At 38.0% G+C, this 22,333-nt stretch overlaps 3 protein-coding genes across 3 annotated transcripts in view; all 3 read left to right on the top strand.

Annotated features, from left to right (window-relative positions):
- Positions 1 to 1,576: 1,576 nt before the first annotated feature.
- LOC149074074 (uncharacterized) lies at positions 1,577 to 2,251 on the top strand. The gene has a single exon (XM_089247308.1). The coding sequence runs from the start codon at positions 1,577 to 1,579 to the stop codon at positions 2,249 to 2,251; it is 675 nt and encodes a 224-aa protein (XP_089103434.1).
- Positions 2,252 to 5,775: 3,524 nt separating this feature from the next.
- LOC149074073 (uncharacterized) lies at positions 5,776 to 6,399 on the top strand. The gene has a single exon (XM_089247306.1). The coding sequence runs from the start codon at positions 5,776 to 5,778 to the stop codon at positions 6,397 to 6,399; it is 624 nt and encodes a 207-aa protein (XP_089103432.1).
- A 13,045-nt stretch (positions 6,400 to 19,444) lies between these two features.
- The window catches only part of LOC149074070 (uracil-DNA glycosylase-like), a 77,510-nt gene continuing 74,621 nt past the window's right edge, over positions 19,445 to 22,333 (top strand). Inside the window, exon 1 of the mRNA XM_089246829.1 lies at positions 19,445 to 19,500. The gene's annotated coding sequence lies outside the window, so the exon portion shown is untranslated. The remainder of the gene's footprint in view (positions 19,501 to 22,333) is intronic.

The following is a 22,333-nucleotide window of genomic DNA, read 5'->3' as shown; positions in this document are numbered from 1 at the left end:
AACCAAAAGTGGAGTTTGCCAACTGCTACGGATTGTCTAGTTTCTACGGACGGCCGCAATAAACTACAGAGCTATGGGAGATACTGTCAATACTACAGAAATCAGTTTAAAAAAAATTGGGGGGTCCAAGTTTCTTGCAGTGCTTTACTCATTTTTTAACTTGTATCGATGTTTTTAAAAATTAAATTTTTGAGTGGTTTTTTTTATTGTACTATGATTATGTTGTCTTGGGGAACGATCCCACACACACACACACACATCGAAATTCATCAGTATGCAAAGCTGAATATTCGTCACTACTGACATGCTTTAAGCCAATGTTGGTTGGAATGTCTGCCAATGGATTAGTGAATATATCTGCTACGTTAGCTTCATACTCAATGTTTAGTATTTTATAACAATACCTTTTGTAATGAAATCTTCAACATAACGGTATTTTACATCTATATGTTTGTTTTCATCAATTTCTATATAATTATTTGAACATTCAAAGCATGCCACATAAAAATACAAAACCTGTTATACTTTTTATAGTATCTTTACAATTTCCAAAATCACTATTAAAATATCCTCTACCAAACCTTCAAATACATTCTCATTTACAAGTTCAATACTCAAATGTTTTGTAGCAACAACATATTGCAAGACTTTCTTTAGTGCTAACTAATGAGAAAAACCTGGGTTCTCTGATTGAATTTTGACAATTTGTATAATGAAAATGACAAATCTGGTTTGCTTCCATTAGCTAGAACCATTCAAGTATCAAATTAAATTTCTATAAGACATATCTTTCATATATTCTTTTTGGTTTGTATTTTCAGGAGATTGTTTCTAAGTTATGTCAAGGGTAGGTGATAAAGGTAAGTTTGGTTTAATCAACATATTAGGTTCAAACAATTTTATTAAGCTTGTGGTGTCTCAAGCAGACGACCCCCCAAGAGTCGGGTCAACGACCTCGAGTGTGTCACGTGATCCCGGGTACTGGAGACGACCGTCTGGAAAACATCAAAGCAGAGAGTCACTGCACACGAAAGCGTGAGGTTCGAAAATTTCTATGCCTGTCTTATTTTTTCATTAACCAAGATAATCATTATGTGTCGTCAAAATAAATGTTTATTCCGAAGCTGTGGCTCTGTGTGGTGACTCCGCAGTGGTGACCAGCGACATTTAGGAACATTAACCATCAAAAAAAGTCCATCTTCATTGAAGATTTAATCTCATGCATTTTCGAAAATTTTCTTCTTTCCGAGCCTCCATTATGTCTGTGGTTACGACGACTAGATTCTTCCCTCAAACAGGCCCCTCTCGCCCACGTATCATCGTCTGCTCTTCTTCTCTCCTGGTGTGTGACCTCCTTCTCCTCCTCTCTTGTCTTCTCTTCTTTTTTTTCCCCTCTCTCTCCTGTTGGAGCTGAGCGATGGCGGAAGAAAATGCTCAAGTTTCGAGGATTGGACTTCGATTACCTCTGTTTTGGAAATCCAATGTCCAACTATGGATTCAACAGTGCTTTTCAACTCAGTGGAATCACTAACGATGACACAAAGTATGCAGCCTTGGTCTCTTCCTTGGACGGAGAATGCTTGTCTTTCGTCTCGGATCTGATATTAAATCCCCCGGCAATCAAGCCTTGTCGGATCGCCTCATAAAGGAGTTCGCAGCGACGGAACATCAAAAAGTCAAGGAACTTTTGAACGAGCTACAGCTGGGTGATCAAAAGCCAAGTCAACTGCTGCGAAAGATGAAAGAACTCTCCGGCAACAAAGTCACTGACGAGTTCTTGCGCATCTTGTGGATGCAATGCTTACCGCAAAATATTCAAGCAGTGTTATCGGTTTCCAGTGAACCATTATATCAACTTGCTGTCCTAGCCGACAAAGTGGCTGAAGTCACTACCCAAAATTACGTGTGTCGAATCCAGCCATCGTCGTCATCTCAAATGCAGTCGACTCCAGATCGAACCGATTCGACATCAGCCATCAAAACGCTCACCAAACAAGTGGCAGAGCTAACGGCAAAGGTGAATCGACTCTCTAGAGGGAGATATCGTAGTAACTCCCAACAGCGACGAGCTAGGCGTTCAACATCTCGTTCAAGTCGAGTATGGGATATCTGCTTCTATCACAACAAGTTCGGTGAGAATGCCCGCTACTGCCGTCAGCCATGTAAATTCCAGAAAAAAAAAAAGACGACCTTCCATCATCGCTGGTATGATGGAATTGGGCCGCAAATCCAGCAGGCTCTTCGTGATTGACAGAGTTACGGGTGATCGTTTCCTTGTGATACGAAGGCCGGTTGTATCAATTAAAATTAGACATGAATAAAATAATTACATATAACTCCAGATTCATTTTCCTTACATTTATTCCGCACCTATCTCACTGTTCAACAGATAATAAATTCCATGTCCATTTAATTACGCGAGGTGGCAAGTAGTGAAGAGGAATGAGTCAGTAATTAACTTACCGCCGCCAGGCAGAGGAGTCAGCGCTCGCCGAAGTTTCTTGTCACTCTGTCTCTGTGTTACGGCTTCTTCCTGAAGGTCTTTCTATCTCGCCAAACACCTTATTGTGCGCCAACCGACACCCTCTTGTCGCCAAAACAGCGTAGTGTTCCCACGTAACAACTTGCAGTTACGGTTAAATTGAGCAGGGAAATTATCACAATTTATTTCCCTCTATCATCCCTCCCCCCTTTGTAAAACTTGCCACCGAGGGATTTTCAACTAAATTTACAGTTCATTGTTTCGTAATGTCCAAGTGTTCGTAATGTCCTATTCTGTCCACCGCTGTGCATGCTGGTGTGTGTCTGGGTGACACTTGGCCTGGTCGACGATGCCTTGATGAAGCTTGCAAGGGTGCTGCGGTGTGGCATGGTCATGATGCAGCTCAGCGTTGCTCCAGTATGGATGTGGATGTTTCAAAAAAAGAAAAAAAATATTCTTGGTTATATTGATATGTTACAAAACAACACACCTCTCCTGGCGACCACTCCTTCCCTCTCCACACTTACCACCTGTACAGATTTGCCAAAAAATTTTTTTTTCTATATTCAATTTGGAGAGACAATGCATGTGACTATACCAAAACAATCGAGTAGAGAGAGTGACGCCAGAAAAATAATACACATTCACAAAATTCAAACATATACATCAATACACAAATGCCATTATCAACTCAAATTTCCTGTAAACTGAGAATTCAAGAAAAAAATTTCGCTCATCAAGACGGATCGCTCAGCCACATCACGAACCATAGCACAGCACATTCAGTCTGTACCGCATCATCCAGTGTCTGCGCGTACCATTCGACGGCGTTTACAGCAGAGTGGTCTGTCCGCAAGACGTCCATTGCTTCGTCTACCCTTGACGCAGAACCACAGACGTCTCCGCCGCCAATGGTGCGATGAAAGAAGGATGTGGACGGCACAATGGAATGAAATTGTCTTTACTGACGAGTCACGCTTCTGTCTGCAACACCACGATGGTCGGATTCGAGTCTGGAGACACCGTGGAGAGAGGATGCTGAACAGCTGCGTTATGCACCGCCACACTGGTCCTGCACCGGGTATTATGGTATGGGGCGGTATTGGATATCACTCTCGCACTCCTCTAGTACGCATTGCCGGTACTTTAAAAAGCCAGCGCTACATCTCCGAGGTGTTGGAGCCAGTTGTCCTTCCTTACCTTCAGGGCTTGCCCACAGCCAAATTTCAACAGGATAATGCGCGACCACACGTGGCACGCATTGTCCAAAGGTTCTTCGTCAATCGCCAGATTGAATTGCTTCCCTGGCCAGCTCGCTCTCCGGATCTTTCGCCGATAGAAAACATGTGGTCCATGGTTGCTCAACGATTGACCCAGATTACATCCCCAGCTGCCACACCAGATCAACTTTGGCAACGCGTGGAAGCTGCTTGGTCTGCTGTACCCCAAGAACACATCCAAAGTCTCTTTGAATCAATGCCGAGGCGTGTGGCAGCGGTGACTCCAACAATGGCGGCTACTCTGGCTACTGATTTTGGCAGGAACCACACTTCACAGAAGTCTATAAATTTCATCATTTGATGCTTGGTCAACATGTTATCTACAAAATAAATATTGTTGCGATATCTCGTCTTTCTTGGTGTTGCAATTTGGGTGGCCAGCAGTGTATGTTGTTTCATATGTCAAACTACAACTAACCACGGGATCAGTGTGGAGGTGTTATAGTTCAAGTTATGCATAGACACACTAATCAATGACAATTGTATCACCTCAACACAAGTTATTTTACAATGCCTGCACTGAAAACACTGTGGTGTCTCAAGCAGACGACCCCCCAAGAGTCGGGTCAACGACCTCGAGTGTGTCACGTGATCCCAGGTACTGGAGACGACTGTCTGGAAAACAGCAGAGCAGAGAGTCACTGCACACAAAAGCGTGAGGTTCGAAAATTTCTATGCCTGTCTTATTTTTTCATTAACCAAGATAATCATTATGTGTCGTCAAAATAAATGTTTATTTCGAAGCTGTGGCTCTGTGTGGTGACTCCGCAAGCTATTGTATTGATGCTTCTTATTTATATCTCAAAATGTACTTCCAACAACGTATTCAATGGACCTAATTCCTTCACATCAAATCGCAATTTGATTTTACATTTTACCATATTCAAGTAATATTCATGTTCAGCAAATAATAAAAGGTGGTCTCTCTCAACATATACAATCATTACAGCATAATTTTTCATGAGATACAAATACCACAATAGGCAAAATGCCAAACATGGTAGCTGAAAAAAGATGCCCATAAAAAATATCCAAAAACACAGGACCCAAAGTGATCCGTCCAATTGTAACATATATTTTACTGGTCCTTGGATTCAGAAACGCTGCTGTATAGCTTCTAACACATCTATATGGCTTCAAGCCAGGGGCTAGACCATCTACTTGTCGTTCATAACAACCTGTCCCTCGCTGAAAGACAATATTCTCAGCGACAATTCTGAGCGACCATTTTCCACTTGTTCAGACCACGTGATATGATAAGTACGCGAAAATTCTTCTTCGAGAGTAATTCATCTTCTAACCAATCAGCGCTATGTTAAGGAAATACAACAACTACTATGTTTTTTATTTTAATTGTTCTTCCTGCCGGTGGCAACAGAAACATTGTTTATTTACTTTCTTATCTTTTCATGTGCTTTTTTGTCTTTCAATCATTATGGAAATAAATGGGGCAAAACCTGCAGCGGCCCATTGATTAATGACTGAAGACGCGCCGGGTGCAAATGTGCGTGGGCGTGTAAGAAAAGAAAAAGTGCAGAGGAGAGACGGAAGAAGAAAACTGTTACGCTGACAGTCTACATGAGCATCGGCGGGCATTGGTTATCTCTATTGGAACTGAGTCTAAAATTGGTTGTCTTCATGTATAATACGACAATAATCTAGAATTGTGAATAATAATAGTATTATGATTATGTGTTAATTAATATTGTTAATAAACGGAAGCTTAGGATATTCTTCGACGTACGTATCCTTTAGTGGTGACTTCATGGAAAGATCGCGCAACCTTCAAGCAGTGGAAACAACGAGGGATAACAATATGGCCGTCAACATCGTGCTTCTTCTTCTTCTACAGGTGTCCATCATCAGCGAACGATAAGCCGAGTGGTTCCCTGTCTCCGCTCCACCAGATAACTAAGTAAGCTCGGCATATACAACATTTTTTCTTCGTGTTATGTCCCTAGCGTAGGCGATTCAATTTCATTCTAGATTTTGTATTTATTCATTGTCATCAACATGGCCAATACCCCGGACAGGTCCACTGAGATAGACAGGGTAGCACTTAAACTACCACAATTTTGGGACAAAGATGCTGACTTATGGTTTATAAATATAGAAGCACAATTCGCTCTCGCTAATATTACCCGGGATCAGACAAAGTATTATGCTGTAGTTTCTGCCCTAAACTCTGAAGTATTGTCGTATGTCAGTGACATTGTGAGGAATCTCCCGGCCGAAAATTTATATCTTACCCTCAAGGAGAGACTCGTGGCTGAATTTTCCGACTCGGAACAAAAACGAGTGAAAGATTTGCTATCAAATGCGGTCCTAGGAGATGACAAACCTTCTCATTTGTTGAGAAAAATGCGCCAATTGGCCAATGACAAAGTTGATGCAGAATTCCTCAAAACATTGTGGATACAAAGGTTACCCAAAGAGACCCAAGCAAATCTGTCAATTTCAGATGGAAATCTTGACAAGTTAGCTCAAATGGCTGACAAGATCTTGCAACTAAACCCACACTATGTAGCCAAAACACAGTGTCGCTTAGGTAAATCAATTTCAAAATCCATAAAAATGGTAAGGACATTATCGTCTCCATCGATCGGGATAAACCTGCAGAAGCAACAGACAACATAACGACACCGCAGTCTTCATCGGTTCCGGCTGAGCAACCACAGGAGGCCCAGGAAAAAACTACCAGGTCTGGCCGCTGCATTCGGTTGCCGGTTCGCTTTCAAGAACATTCTTTCTAGGGGCGGGGTACTGCAGCGGCCCACTGATTAATGACTGAAGGCATGCCGGGTGCAAATGTGCGTGTAAGAAAAGAAAAAGTGCAGAAGAGAGACGGAAGAAGAAAACTGTTACGCTGACAGTCTACATGAGCACCGGCGGGCATCGGTTATCTCTATTGGAACTCCGTCTAAAATTGGTTGTCTTCATGTATAATACGACAATAATCTAGAATTGTGAATAATAATAGTATTATGATTATGTGTTAATATTGTTAATAAACGGAAGCTTAGGATATTCTTCGACGTACGTATCCTTTAAACCCAAGAGAAGTTTGAAGACCATCGCCGCTCAATACGAAGTGATGGTCGATTTTCTAGAGAAACATCAATCGTTTATTGAGGGGAAGCTCTCGTCACGACAAAAACATATATTGGTCACGGCTGGCGACAAAGTTGAACGCTATTCCCTATGGTCCAAGCAAAGATTAGAAGGATTGGAAAAAGGTGAATATTTCTTACTTTGATAAATTAACCTTGTAATTTATGGAATGTAATTAATTTGTTAAACATATTTCGTTTATAAAACCAAAAGTTTTGTTTCCTTCTGATTTTAGAAAAATTGAAAAAACGAAAATATTGTATTTTTAATCACACACCAAATTTTTTTATCATCTCTCGGAGAAAAAAAAATCTGATGTAATTATTTTTTATGTGGTATATTTTATATAAACGATGGTAGAATGAAACAAAAGTTAACAGCGGTCCAAATAAGCCTTTTTGAATCTGGTTTTTGAAGGTTGAATTGATCAAGTGTGGCTTTTATGCATGGGATGATTATTTAAAATTTTTTTTTTTTTTGTGTAGACATGGACTTACTACAAGAGGGGTGTGAAAAAAAAGCAGCCGATATCCGGAAGGAGTCCTTGAGGACAGGTGGTGGGCCATCCCCATCAATGCGATTGTCGCATTTGGAAGAGAGAGTGGTCGCTATGATGGGTAACACTGTGGTATATAGGGATGCAGAAATAAATCCCCCATTGTGATCTTCTTCTGCGGTGAATATTTAATTTTAAAGTACAAAGTATACTTCTTTACTTTTTGGCCATCAGGACTGACTGGTGACTCAAGAGGGGTTCGCTGTTTCAATATGAATAATTTGTACAGTTCTGATGTTGACCTGATTGTGGGTAGGTTATTCATGTGGGCTCTGTATCAGGACCATAGCCAGAAATTTCTTTGGGATGGTGATCAAGTCACAGAACTTAACTATGCTAATTTATAAGAATCAGTCATTTTCTTTTATTTCGGGAGAGGACCAAACTCCTAGTACAGCATTTCTCTTGCTCTGTGTCTTTAATGAAATGATTTCATATTTTTGTTATATTTATTAGTGGCACCACTTGTTATTTTGTAGTGTATTGCTGGAGCATCCGCCACAGTGTCAGGATCTTCGATTGTTGAGCAGGAGCCTGTTGAGGTTTTAATCTCAGCTCCTGCTGAAGAATTTCAAGATTCTGATTGCTCCCACCTTTCCGAAGACATGTCTGCAGCCATTGAGTCGGTTAAGAAGATATGATAATCCTTCACTCAAAGGAATGAAATTCTGAGTTAACGGTGGCTGACGCATTAAAAAATATACAATGGCTACCACTGCACCTATGAATGGAAAAAGAATGTAATTTTATCGTAATTTAAATAAATCAAGGCAGAACTAGGCTAAAAAAGACAAATATTTGTCAGCGAAAAAAAAAGAATTTCCGGTGAAGCTTCAATTGAGCAAGGAATGTGTTTTTTGTATGCCAGAGGAACACTATATCAATTTCTATCAATGTCGGAATAACGATATTAATTCGCTTACTTTAATAACGTTAGATATAGAGGACGCATAAATCTTGGTTATAGTAGATCTCAAATAAATGGCAGAGATATTCACTTCATGCTGCGTCACATTTTCTCATAGGCGAAGAGCTTCTTTACATTGCGCTCTCATTAAATTTCACTTTTGGGACATGGTGCCTATTACCTCTTGGCATACAGAAATGTTTCACGCATTTCCAATTGAGTTTTGGGGTCTTCCAATTAGTGCCGTCTTAATGCATAGGCCCCCACCAGGTTTGAGACTGCCCTGCATTTTCAGAAACTTTTTTCAGAACATTTTTCAGAAACAAGCAGTTGTGACATGATGGCATTGGGTTGTATCATTATTGTATATAACTGTCTGAAAGTTTGATGCATAATGGATATGATTATGAGGTATTATTTGTTAAATCTCCTTCATTTAAATACACATTTCAGATCCTGTTGATGTATCCCTAACTGTTCCTACCCATCAAGAGGAAACAGCCTCAGCTGCATTGAACAGGACGCCACAACAAAAAAAAGATGCGATGGAGGAGCTCATAAATGCACAGAAGGAAACTGCAATAGCTTTCAGAGACGTGGCCACTTCTATAAACAATCTTTCATGGCAGTTATGCAACGTGTTTAAGGAGTTTATTGAAGTTTATAAGAGAAATTAAAATTGTGATTTTTTTTTCTTTTTTATTGATTGAATTTGTATTGCTGTATTTCATTTAGATAGGTCACTTTTTAAAATGCTGTTTAATCTCCCACAGGAGACTGGAGGATAATATGGTCGTGTTTACAGTTAAATTCAACCATTTACAAATTCATGAAATGTATGAATCGGCCAATAGATATCAGGAAATGGTATAATAACAGATTGGAAAGTTTTGAAATTATCTGACATAGGGAAGGATAAAGATCATTAAAAATATTTTAATAAAAACTCTACTCTTTCCGATTTCTTTTTTAAAACCAAAATTATAATGAGCAAATTAGTTTCATTATGCATTTATTATTGTTTCTTTTCTTAAAAAATTTGAGGTATTGCAAGAATTTAACTGCCAAGACAATACATTGCAGCATAAAACATTTGACACCCAAGACATTTTATAAGCAATACTATACTCAAAAACGGAAAACATCACAATAAAAAATTCACAAAGATAAACTTGGAAGACTCACGTAACATTTGTACATGTCCTTCTTTTTGCATAAAAGCATGCAGTTACTAAAACCTGATATTTGTCTGACAGAAATCGTTAAAAATATCCTGAAATTCAGTAAAGTAAAAACTTCTAAAAAGAAAAAAAAAAGAAAACATTTCTTCACATAAAAGTTGAGAACAGTGTTTAGACAACATACGTGTATAGTACTAGAACAAATTCTGTGATAGTTTGTTTAGATATCACTTTTTCTCACTTATGTCATTGCATAGTGACCCAATGAACATTATTAATGGAACACATCGTAAATGACTTCAATCCCACCCTTGTGGGCACCACGCATGGGCCCTCAGGCAGTTATATTCTGGAACCCCTAATTCACTGAAAAGAACCTGCAGCACGCGCTTATGATTCTCTTGAGGAAAACATAGAAATTTATAACACCAAATCTCACTCTTAGGAGGCCATTTATGCACGAGACCCTCTGGCCGTGCCATAGGCGGAGATAGACTTGGAAGTCAGGGTGTGGGCACGAAGATGTCAATTCATATATACATTAGATTGTGGACTCTACCTTCGACGCTGGGGGCAATGCCCCTCCTATCTCCACCCATGGGCCGTGCCCGGATGGGGGCCCCACATGCATTAAGACGGCACTGCACGGACTACATATTTTGTGCACGAGTTTTTTAAAATAATTTTATTTCGAAAGACTAGTGTTTTTTTAATGAAAAATCAAAATTACCTGAAAACATCGTGAACATAAAAATATATAGGCCTAAATAGGCTTAAGTTACGTTAAGCACGTTGATTCGTTTTCCATTCTTAATAAAAAAAACATTCATTCAAAATGACTTAAAACACAGACAACGAATAATTTCTAAATATCATTATTTTAATTTAAACGTTAATTATTGCTTACCTTTCTCTCAACTGTCAAGGGTGTCTTCAGTTCCGACCTATGATCCAACATCGGACGCAATTCCTCGCACACTTTTTTTCTTGTAGCATTTTTCGTCAACCTAAAAAGGTTCACGAATTCTTTATCCGACAGCTCAAATGCATCCGTGACATATGTTTCAAAACAGAGCACGTGCAGGCATTTGAGAATCGTAAAAATCATTTAACAACACGTAAGTCAACGGCATCGCCATTGTTAAGCCTACCGAAATAATTGTCCTTCAGCTGAACGAGAGGTTCCCGGCTCTCGTTCACAATTGTCCCTCCCAGCGATCCGCATTTATCGTTCACGAAGAATATGGTCACAAAAACTTCCCTTTTATCGCTCATAACGAGAAATCGATGAGTGAACGATAGAATCGTTACCGGGGACAAGTAGATGGTCGAGCCCCTGATCACATTCCACCGAACCTCACACCTCTCCAATACACAAAGAACTACTGACCTATGTATCAACTATGAAAAAGTTAAAATCTCCCAGAATCCCCTTGGCTTACATTAATTGGAGGGTAATGAGTGATGTGTCACACATATTTCTGATTTACGCATGCTTGTGACACTTTCTGAAAATTTATATGCACCCAATTATCTTTTCAAACTCAAATTATACAAATATTATCTCTAACTTTATAATTACACAATAAATTAATCATGAAGATAATATATACATGAGATTATATAATTCTCTGTCTAACAAAAGAAAACAACTATTGTTTCATCCCATGTAACTGAGTAAACGAAATGCAAAATTTTTGCTTGCAATGCGAATAATTGTTGGTTAATTGAGTCAAAATTTTTCAAGATTTTGCTCATTATCCAAATCGCTCATTAACCAAAGTTCTACTGTACATCAAAAACATATCCAGCAACTAACTTTAAGGCAAGTTAGAAGGTGTAACTCATGATCACTAGATCAGTGATCGAATTACCCAAAGACTCAGATCTAAGACTTAAGGATTCTGACAAGGAGAATAATTCTTTATTATATAAAAAATTTTCAATCATATCCAATAATTACATGTATAATATACAATACAGAATAGGTGATCTTCAGGAAAATAATATATTGGACATTGCACAACTTGCACTTAAAATCTTATTATTTTTATAAATTATTATAATGGTGTAAGCGCACAATACATGACAAAACTTAAATACAATTTTTTTTATATTGACAAGCATAATACTCACACACACAATACATACTTTCGGGAACACAGGTAAAATCCTTCTCAATAAAAACTAAAAAAAAACATTGATTTGCACGGAAAAACTTTTTGCAGAAACAGAAAAGACGCAGTATGGTCCACCACGACTTTGGCGACTTTTTCTTCGCGATAAGTCGCCAAGACCATCATAATGGGGCTCTGGGTTGTCATATTTTTTAACATCTTTCCAGTTTTCACTGGGTGATACCAGGTGGCGCTGGCTTCACCAAACAGGATTTTTCTTTTGTTCACCGCGTTTTTTTCAAAAATTCAAAACAGCCGTTGTTCCATTTCCAGCGCGTCTCTTGGAATATTATTCCTCCCTCCTGTAGCTCGCGTCATTTGGATTATTATCTACTGCTCAGGTTGTATCATACCGTTTTATTATTTTGTTGTATTTATTACTTATTCATCCATTGCCATGCCTTCTGTCTTATCGGTTTATTATTTAAAATGAAACTACAGAATTTTTCATGCCTGGATCCGTTTATTAAAAAAGGGTCCGGGTTTTAGTTTTAATACATACAATATTTATATATATTTATTTATTCAACATGCCCAGAATTCCTTATGTCCCGATCTGTTTATTATTAAAAAAAAAGGTCCAAGTATAATTTTTTTTTAACTGATATTTTTTTCTATTTTTATGCTTGGTGGTTTCTATTATGTTCTGCACGCGGATGATTTTTTTTTCGGCGTCCGCAGTGTCTGACGGCCTTGGCAACTCTTCATCGAGCCATCAGTCATGTTTGGCACCAAAAATTGCCAAGTGGTGGACCATACGACAGCTGTTCCAAAAGTATAGTTTTAATCTAAAAACAAAATTTTGATAGTTCTGACTTCATATGTTCATGTATGTTGGCTGCACTACATGTTTCGCAAAAGAATATGTTTTAGTTTATCGTACTGAGGATTATCTTCAAATTTAAGTTTATTCAAATAAACAAAATAGTCTGCAAGATTTGGTGGGACACCGCTCGGAAACATTTTCCGAAGAAAATTAGAAACATCTGATAGATGTGCAATCTTACAACGAGCAACTTGAGTTTCATCTGTCATTCTGCTCCACGGTAAGCTTCCAGATATCCAGCTCACTATATTGATACCCAAGCTTTCAATGTCAGACCGCCTTGTCCAAGGACTTCTTCTGTGGGCATCACGTGAAGAATATATAGTAGTAATGTTAGTGGCACCTGGGATGTTTTTTTTATGTCTACCTGTTCCGTCGATGTATCTTACAGATAAACCAAAATCGATGATGTAAAATTTTGATGACTCCGATTCTCTTCCGGCACATATGTTAGCAGGATTGAGGTCACAGTGCACATAACCCTGTTCATGTATGAAGTGCAATGCATCGAGTACTTGAGTGGCAATTGTAAAAGACTCTTTGTAAGGAATCAGCGTTTTATGAACAAGTGTTTCATTCAAACTCGCACCAAGCTTCTTCAAAACCAAAAACCTCCACTTCTGTTCTCCGTAACGGAACGAGCCAAAACCTTGCAATGGGCTTATACCAATATGATATATATTTCTGATCTGACAAAATGCTGACATCTTTTCTTCTATTCCAATGTTTTCATACAATTTAATTTCATTTGTTATTGTCTTACTATCGTATGGCTCTAATTTAATAACATACTTGTAATCCTGCAGTTTTCTGCTGCATCTCGCCTCAATCACTGTCCCGAAGCAGCCGTTCCCAATAGTTTTTCCCAATACCCAAACTATTTGCTGCGAATCTATTATTCGTGTACCTTCTGGGAACTTTACACTAGGTTCTGATTGTTTGTTTCTGATTCTCAACATTCCTAAACTAGAGTTTTTACAACGAAATATATAAATCTAATTTTGATAGAATATGTAATTTAACGTTATATGTAACAATTCTAATCATGACCTGGTATACCCGCTACAACTAGAAGGTTGAAAGTTTCATTCAACGTCGCACATAGAGAAGACAACATTAACCACTACATATACACTTATACTTTAGCTTCTACAGGGCTTTAGCTGCGCTAGGGCCATATCCTGATTGAGAGTTTACATATTCATAAGCTGACCATATTTGCTCGAGCAAATGGGGAAAATTAGGTTTCAAAATATGAGATAACGCCAAATATCTCCAAAAAAGGATGCTAAGAGTGAACAAAGTCGTCTACTGGTTCTAAAATCACAGAAAAGTCACCAATCGCGTGGGAAATGAAGCGCCACTTCAAATGGCAGTGAATTTAAAGGGAAAAAAGGGACAAAAAAATGTAAAAGATGAATGTCTTGTATGTAGAGATATTCTCTCCACTTGTTTTAATACGAAATTCAATTTTATTTTCATTGTAATTGTTACAAAACATATAAATCAAACAAAAAAAATCCATCAAGGGATCTTATAGGATCCATACTGGTGGAGACATCAGTTTCATATGGGTACAATCACTGGCGTACGCAAGGGGGGTGTTTGGGGTTCTAACCTTAGAGGAGAAATAAAGTAATATAAAAGTAAAGTAAAATAAAGGAGAACTTTATTTCTCCTCCATGGTTCTAACCCCCAAGTCAAGATTAAAGTGTTATTTTTCCGGAAAAAGCGTAAAAACTCCCCCTTGGGAAGAAAAGTTATTGAAACCCCTCCCTCCTTGAAAAAATTCTGCGTACGCCAATGGGTGCAATCATCTTCAATAGTTGAATCAAGTATATATAATTTATTTGTATAAATACATCGGTTAAAATGAAAAGGTTACGAGAAGAATAGAATTACACTATACAGCAAATATATGTGACGAAGTTTCCTAAAAAAAAGTTCACTTGCCATAAAAAAAAATGCTATGCGGTTGCACACAAGAAATAAATCGTCAAACGGTGTGTTCTGGCTTTTTTTTCTATGAAAACAACGGGAAGAAATGTTCTGACTAGGCTGACCATATTTCCTCGAGAGAAATACGGGACATCGGGATTCCAAATACGGGAAAATACGGGACTTCGCCAATTATCGCCAAAAACGACGCCAAAACCAAACAAAGTTGCCAAATATTGTTGAAATTACGGAAAAATCACAATGGCGGGAAATGATGCATTACTGCAAATTGCAGTGAATTAAAATGTATTCCACGGAAAAAAAACGTTTACCAAGGCAAATGTGGGAGATTAATATCCCATATATAGTTGTAACTATCATAAAATAATTTGAGTTGAAAAATAATTTCAATCTTCGACTTTAATAAAGAATAAAAATTCAAGTAGGCTTCGTGTGAAATACGGGAAAAACCGGGACACTTTTGCCAAAAAGTCGGGACGGCCAAAAAAAGAGAAAATACCGGGACTGTCCCGGGAAATACGGGACGTATGGGCACCCTAGTTCTGACAAACTCGGCAGGGTTTTGAACAAGCATTATCCTAAATATAGTACCTGCTTCACAATCACACATGAAAAATAAGATGCGAAATAGAAATAACATTTATAACAAACTAAAAAATTGAAAAAAAAAAACAATGTTACATGCGTGATATTAATTTACTATCAGATTTTCAGCTTGAAACCATCAATTTGGAGGAAAACTTTAAAAAATCAAATAATACCTATTGAAGGATTTTTGATTTAGTTACAGTTTTATATATTCTGCTAGTATTTTTTTTTTCATATGTTAGTACTTGTATCATGAATAGGGTGACCATATTTCCTCGAGAGAAATACGGGAAATTGGGATTCCAAATACGGGAAAATACGGGACATCGCCAATTAATGCCAAAAATGACGCCAAATTCGAACGAAGTTGCCAAATATTGTTGAAATTACGGAAAATCACAATGGCGTGAAATGAAGCATTACTGCAATTACAGTGGATTAAAATGAATTCCACGAAAAACAAAACGTTCTCCAAGACAAATGTGAGAGATTAATATTCTCATTTATAGTCGTAATCATCACAATATAATTTATGAGTTGAAAAATAATTTCAATCTTTGATTTCAATAAATCCAAGTTGTTGCCTGACGTCAATGAAAACGTTTTTTGGAAGTCATAAAATGTCTCAAACATGACGTGATAAAATGGTCATTATGTCCATTTTGGAAACGTCAAAAATGACCATTTGCAAATAGTTAGACTTTCAGAAGATAGATGGCGCTATTTGAAGAGACGGGGGAAAAATATCACTTTCTGGCGCAGGTCGGAGTCGAACCTGGTTTTTCTCCGGTTTGTCCCTATGTATCTCACGTCACGCCATGCCTTAACCAATCATGCTATCGTAGCAGTAACCAACTGGTGTTATTTAATGAAGAATTTAAAAGTATTGATTGGTTATATTACAATTACCGTTTAATCTCTTGCTGAGTTTAGCCGATGGCAGTTATTTTTTCGTTTTATTTTATTTTTTTATCCATGAAAAATATAGTAATATAATTATAAATATAATTATTTGCGTTATTTACAATTATCGAAAAAAAAGTTTTTAAAAAATTCATTTTTTTAGATCAATGAATTCGTTGCATCATTTTGAATTTTTGACAGATTTCACAGATCTTCTGATCGTCCGTAAAAAACATGATATGGATTTAATTATAATTTATATAACGTACGTTGATAAATTTATATGAACAATTACTCATTGAAAAATTTTGCATTTCCATTCAAAACAAAATCGCAATTAAAAGTACTTCATTTATCTTGTGACAACCAGTAACGAATAGGCCTAGGGTAATTTTGAAACACCCTCTGAAGGTTCATTAACAAACATTTTGGATAATTTTGATATTTTCATCCGGAACAGAATTTTTCAGTAGGAAAGAAATTCGTGATTTTTATGACGCAAAATCGTTTACGCCATAAAAAATCACGTCATTTCATGACCTTATTAGCCATGAAGGTCATGAAATGACCTGATATTTCATTAAGGTCATCAAGAATCACGTTATTTCCTGACCTTTATTGTTCGTGGTCATTAAATGACTTTGAAATGACGTGATTTTTCACGTGATGACCTCATTCAGAGAAAATGACAAAATTTTCACGTCATATTTGACGTCAGGCGACTACTTGGGAAGATTAAAAATTCAAGTAAACTTCGTGCAAAATACGGGAAAAACCGGTAAACTTTTGCCAAAAAGTCGGGACGACCAAAAATACAGCAAATACCGGGACTGTCCCGGTAAATACGGGACGTATGGTCACTCTCATGACGTATGGTCACTTTTTTTTTTACAGAAATTAAGAAAAGCTGATTCCATGCAGCCAGCTAGCAAGCAAGATACCACAACCAAAAGGAAATTCTACTAGCAATGAAAGAACGAACTTATATATTGTACTTGTTTCTTACCAGCAGACTAGTTGCAAATGCTTCAGGAATAAGGGTGCTTCCATAGTGAACCGCTTCTCGCTTCACCGCAACTGAAAAAAGATCGTGAAAACTCAATTGATGCGGCCATAGCGCTCCCGCCTACCTGTTTTTATCGGTTCAAACTGTGTTTACCCGCTTTAACCGAAATGAATTATTATTTCTTTTTCTCGCTTGACCGGCTCACCGCTTGCACTGCGGAGAGCCTTAAAACGGATACTTTCCTTTAAGTATTCGTTTTATAGTGGAATAGTAAATCGACGGAGATTTTGTAACGATTAATTATCGTTTTTTCTAATCGTTGATTAATTATGACATAATAAAAGAAAAATCTTTATTTAATTAACGATAATTAATGATTATACTGAATCCAACGGAGTTTTTGTGATGGTTAATTGCTAATACTAATCGTTAGTTATGACAATAAAAGCGAAATCGTTAATTAATCATTAAGCATAATTAACAATTATATCCAATGGAGTTTTTGTGACGATTAATTATTGTTAATACTAATCGTTAATTAGTTTAGTACCGAGCACGCCCAGGCTCTGTCGCTTTTGCGATATAAGCCCATTGATCGTGCCGGAGAAAACTCAAACCGGCCGGGAAAGCACACACGGTTCGGACCAACATCCCGCCAACCCCCCAAGCAGCACAACCACACCCCCAATTCCCGGGCACATCACCGCTCGACAAAGTCAGGGCAGCATCGCGAGTGCGATTCCTCCTCCGTCCCGACACCCGCGACAAGGTCCCGCCGGCACGGTCCACAGAACCCGGAAAGTGAAAGAACGTGGGTTCAATTCCCCGCAGGTGCAGTTGAATTTTCTCTCTTTCCAAAAATATATCTTCGCAATAGCCAGTTGTTCAAACCTTCGTAATCTTTATAATACTACTTATTCACCTACGTGCCGCAGCGCCATCTACCGACAACAAAAAGAACTATAACTTAAAAATCCTACAGCTCGGCCATCCTGCGGCTCACTGACCTCAGTGACATTTTAAATGAACACAATATTCGTATAAGCATGAAAAATTCGGAGCATGAAATTTGTATCAGCATAAAAAATTCGAAACACAATATTCATATAAACATAAAAATTCAAAACACAAATATTCGTATAAGCATGGCCCCCACAAGGGGTGGGCTAACAAGACTCCAGCCCTGGGGCCCGGAGCGATTTTCACCATTTTGTTTTTCACGCTGTAAATTCATCATAAAGGGGGCCCTTGAAAGTCTGGTCGGGGGCCCACATAAGATCCTGGCCTGGAGGCCCTGCTCCAGGATGTGGGGGCCATGCGTATAAGCATGGAAGATTCAAAACACAAAATTTGTATAAGCATGAAAATTCCGTACATTGTATTCGTATACATTTCTAATAACGTTACATGAGATCAGCTGTGGTAGCAGTGATGATAGGACCTGAATGATCTCCGACTTTCTTGACCTCATATCTGTCCTTAACATTCACTTTTGCCGACCATCTCTGCCCCCCCCCCTCGAATTTCTATAGCCAGGGCACTCAGCTATAAGTAAACTTTCCTTATAACTCAGTGAGCCAGGGTAGCGAATTTTTCTAAAGAGTAACGTCCCCACCTAAAAAATTACGTTAGGTGCTCATTCAAAATTGCGGGCTACCGATTGAGTTGGGCTATCGACGCGTAACCAAAGTTCTGCCACTAAGTGGTTTGAAAAAACAAAAACAAAAAATTCAGTGGAAAAGGTTTCTTCGCGAGCACAAGAAATATTTCTCCTCTAAGGGAAAAACAGGCAGATCGATAACTGGAAGTTACAAAAAAATGTCGAAATATCTAGCTCCAATTAAAAAGAAAAAAAAAACAGATTCATTTCTTTCTATGTTTCTTTAATTTAGATTTCTTTCTTTCATGAGTAGCACAGGAAGTCGCCATATTGGTTACCATGTATGTCCCTCAAGAAAGAGGGAAATATCCATTGAGAAGACGTATAAGTTTTCTCCTCTAAGGAAATATGACGTAATCCAAAAAGCCTCATACGGAAAATACGGGACATTGCCAATTATTGCTAAAAGTGACACCAAAAGTGAAAAAGTTGCCAAATATTAGAGAAATTGCGTAAAAACCAAAATGGCGGGAAATAAAGCATTACTGCTAATTGCAGTGGATTTAAATGAAATTCACGAAATAAAACGTTCACCAAGATAAATGTGAGAGATTAATTCTTATGTATAACTGTGATTATCATAATATAATTTATGAGTAGGAGAATAATTTTATTCTTTGACTTAAATAAAGAATAAAAATTCAAGCAAGCTAAGTGTAAAAAACGGGAAAAACCGGGACACTTTCGCTAAAAAGTCGGGATGGGGAAAAAAACATAAAAAACCAGGACTGTCCCGGGAAATACGGGACGTATTGTCACCTTATGCATATGCTTGTCAATGTTTGTGGCAACACGAGAAATGAATGAAGTTTTTCCCGCTCTTTTATCATCATGCTGTAAACAAACGTGTGTGGAATTGACCAGGTAAACATTTTAAATCAGTAATATCTTGATCCGGTAATCACGATACTTTGTATTTTTAACATGCTGTGTAATTGAGTAGTCTCTTCTCTATGAAATTCGGCTTTACCTATGGGTGTACATCTGATCATTCCTCAAATGCTTAACTTCAATGTTTTTGTTCTCGCTCCATCTTCCAATGAAATGTATCTTTTCCTCCCTAATGCGAGAATCCACCGAAAGTGGAAACCTGGGGTTTTTCTGTAAACAGGAAAAAGATTATTTCAGTTAGATTATGTTTTTTAATGCTTGTGCAAGTAGTACACAGTCTTGCACAAACAGGTTTTAGCGTTTCGATAACAAAGACCATGTGGTATTGTATATAGAGATTGCAGTGCCGTCTTAACGCATGGGCCCACCCGGGCCTCAAGAGAAGAAGGGCCTCAGAAAAACCAGAAGTAGTTGAATTTTTTGGGAATTTTCCACGTAGGGCCTCGGAAAAATCATTTGGCCCGGGGGCCCATGATGCTCTTAAGACAGCCCTGGGTGACGTTTATGATTGTATGCTATTCATTACCGTAGGTAGCGATTTTTGGCAGAGGAATAAGAGTATTTGTGACTCGTTTTTTTGTTTGCTGTTTTGAAACAATCCTTTCCTTTTTAATGACAGATTTTAAAACTTCCTGCATTAGGGACTGTTTACATGACTTCATTGGTGAAACCGTTAGAGCCATGGGTAAATGAGCAACACCGGAGTTTTCGGCGTGCGTCAGAACACACCAGAATTCATTCAAAAATCTAAATTTTTTACCCGAAGCACTATATGAGCGCTACTTTGTATGTTCATGAATTAGTGAGGGCACGCTTCACAAAAATTCTTGGGGCATCAGTATGAATCATTGACATGAATCCTTAGGGGTTCGCCACCTATGCCGCATCCCTCTTGGAGCAGTCAAGGGATTTTACATTTAAAGCTAATATTCAATTTACTAGTAAAATGAATGTGAGGTGCTGTCGTCGCAATTCTGTTGCTTTTGTTTTCAAGTTGTTGCAACAGGCGAACAATTTTATTATTTCTAATATAATTGATAACGATGTCAAAATAGTTGTGTTATATACTTGTAAAGACGTAGGTTATTTGAATGCATTCTACCACCTTTTAGAAATTAGTCCATCTTTTTTTAAACACCCTGTATGTTTGATTGCACCTGAAATGTATAGTGAAGCATGAGCAATTCTATACTTTATTTTAAGAAGACAAAAATAAATAATTTATTTCTAAAAAATATATTCATAATGTATTTAAAATCTAGATAAAAACAAAATTTCCAACTGCGATGAAAATGACAGCTCGGTAGTGTTAAGTAGCCCTAATAGACAAACAAGACAGTAAAATCCAGTCAGAGCAGGCAAGCACAGAGAAAATAAACAAACGCTACCAAGGTGTCACATTTTGCGACTTTTTGAATGGTATCTAATCTCCATGCCACCCGAGAAAAACTCCAACAGGCCACAGAGAGAATGGTAATCCAAACAAAACAATGTTCACAAATTATGATAATCATCCAAGGAACAGCGATAAAGCTCACAAATGAGAGATTATGAAATTGCAAAGAAAACGCAACGTTAAAAAAAAAAGCACTATCATAAATGCAAGAAATTATGGATTTCAAAAGTAACACGTTAACACCTGGCACATGTTACGCAAGAAAGGAAAAAAAGCAAAACAAACAATCAAAATACAACACCTGTAGGCCGGACTCAGTTCGGCATGGGTTGCCTGCTTCGCCACCCGTCCCCGGACCTGAAAATATTGACTGTTTTCACCACCCCCACTGTTAATATTATTTTATTAAGCAGGTTCTCAAAGCCCTAGCAGACAAAGAAGTCAGTATAATCCAGTTGGAGCCGGCAAACACAGCGAAAACAAACATTTTTGAGGTGCCACATTTGGCGACTTTCTGAAAAGTATCTAAAGTCCATGCCACCCCATGACCATACAGCCTGATTTCAACAGAAATGCCCCATTTTTAGGAAAGTAAAGTAATTTGATTAGTTAATTTTTTTTATTTGGTCAAATTGCCATCTCTTGAACTGACAATTTTTATTTGATCTTAATTATTCGACCAACAGGTAGATTGACAGATCTGTCCTTTTTCCAAGAGTTAGTTCGTATATGAGGGTTTTCACAAATTTTTGTGGAAGGGCGAGGACAAGGCGGCAGAGGTTCTGGGATAATCTGGAGACCAAGGATAGGACCATTCACCTAGTTCTGCCTAGGGTTAATCTCCTGAAACCAGTGGAATGGGCCAGAGAAAAAATATATTATGTTTTCTCAGATCATTGATCTACCTAGAGCAGTTCAAGTACCACCACCTTCCTAAGGAACTTTGCCAGAGCATGGAGATGCAGAAGAATTCACTGATAACGACTTCAACTTTCTCACACAGTCACTGGTGTCCCGAGATGCCATACAAGGGCCCTGTGCATTTTTTATATAAAGTCCCCTGTACTAATTTGTTTTTCCATGTCTGTACTGTAGGACCAGCTTTGATATTGGTCACCATTTGGCAACTTCTTTTTTGGTGTCAAACACATCCTACGGCCCGACAAAAAGTCACCAAGAATGCTGGATGCTACGGATGGCGAAAAAAAATTGCTACCACGGAAACCATAACAGTGATGAAAAATAAAAATACCACTATCTAGACCAGAGTTGACATTACGGATTGTCCACGGCTGATATAAACTATGGAGCTACAGGAGACACTCTCAATACTACGGAAAATCATTAAAAAAAAACCAGGTCTTTGAGTTTCTTGCTGTGTTTTACCTTTTATTTTTTTTTAATTGCATC

This window comes from Pholcus phalangioides, unplaced genomic scaffold (assembly GCF_987345545.1).
Source record: "Pholcus phalangioides strain wild (caught in Gottingen) unplaced genomic scaffold, Ppha-v1.0 ptg000017l_1, whole genome shotgun sequence".
Taxonomy (NCBI): Eukaryota; Metazoa; Arthropoda; class Arachnida; order Araneae; family Pholcidae; genus Pholcus; species Pholcus phalangioides.
The sequence above is the reverse complement of the archived record's forward strand: the minus strand, read 5'-3'. Positions and strand labels throughout refer to the sequence as shown.

Bases quoted from the DNA above. Each gene is read 5' to 3' on its own strand.
- LOC149074074 (XM_089247308.1), top strand. From the start codon at position 1,577: ATGCTTGTCTTTCGTCTCGGATCTGATATTAAATCCCCCGGCAATCAA.
- LOC149074073 (XM_089247306.1), top strand. From the start codon at position 5,776: ATGGCCAATACCCCGGACAGGTCCACTGAGATAGACAGGGTAGCACTT.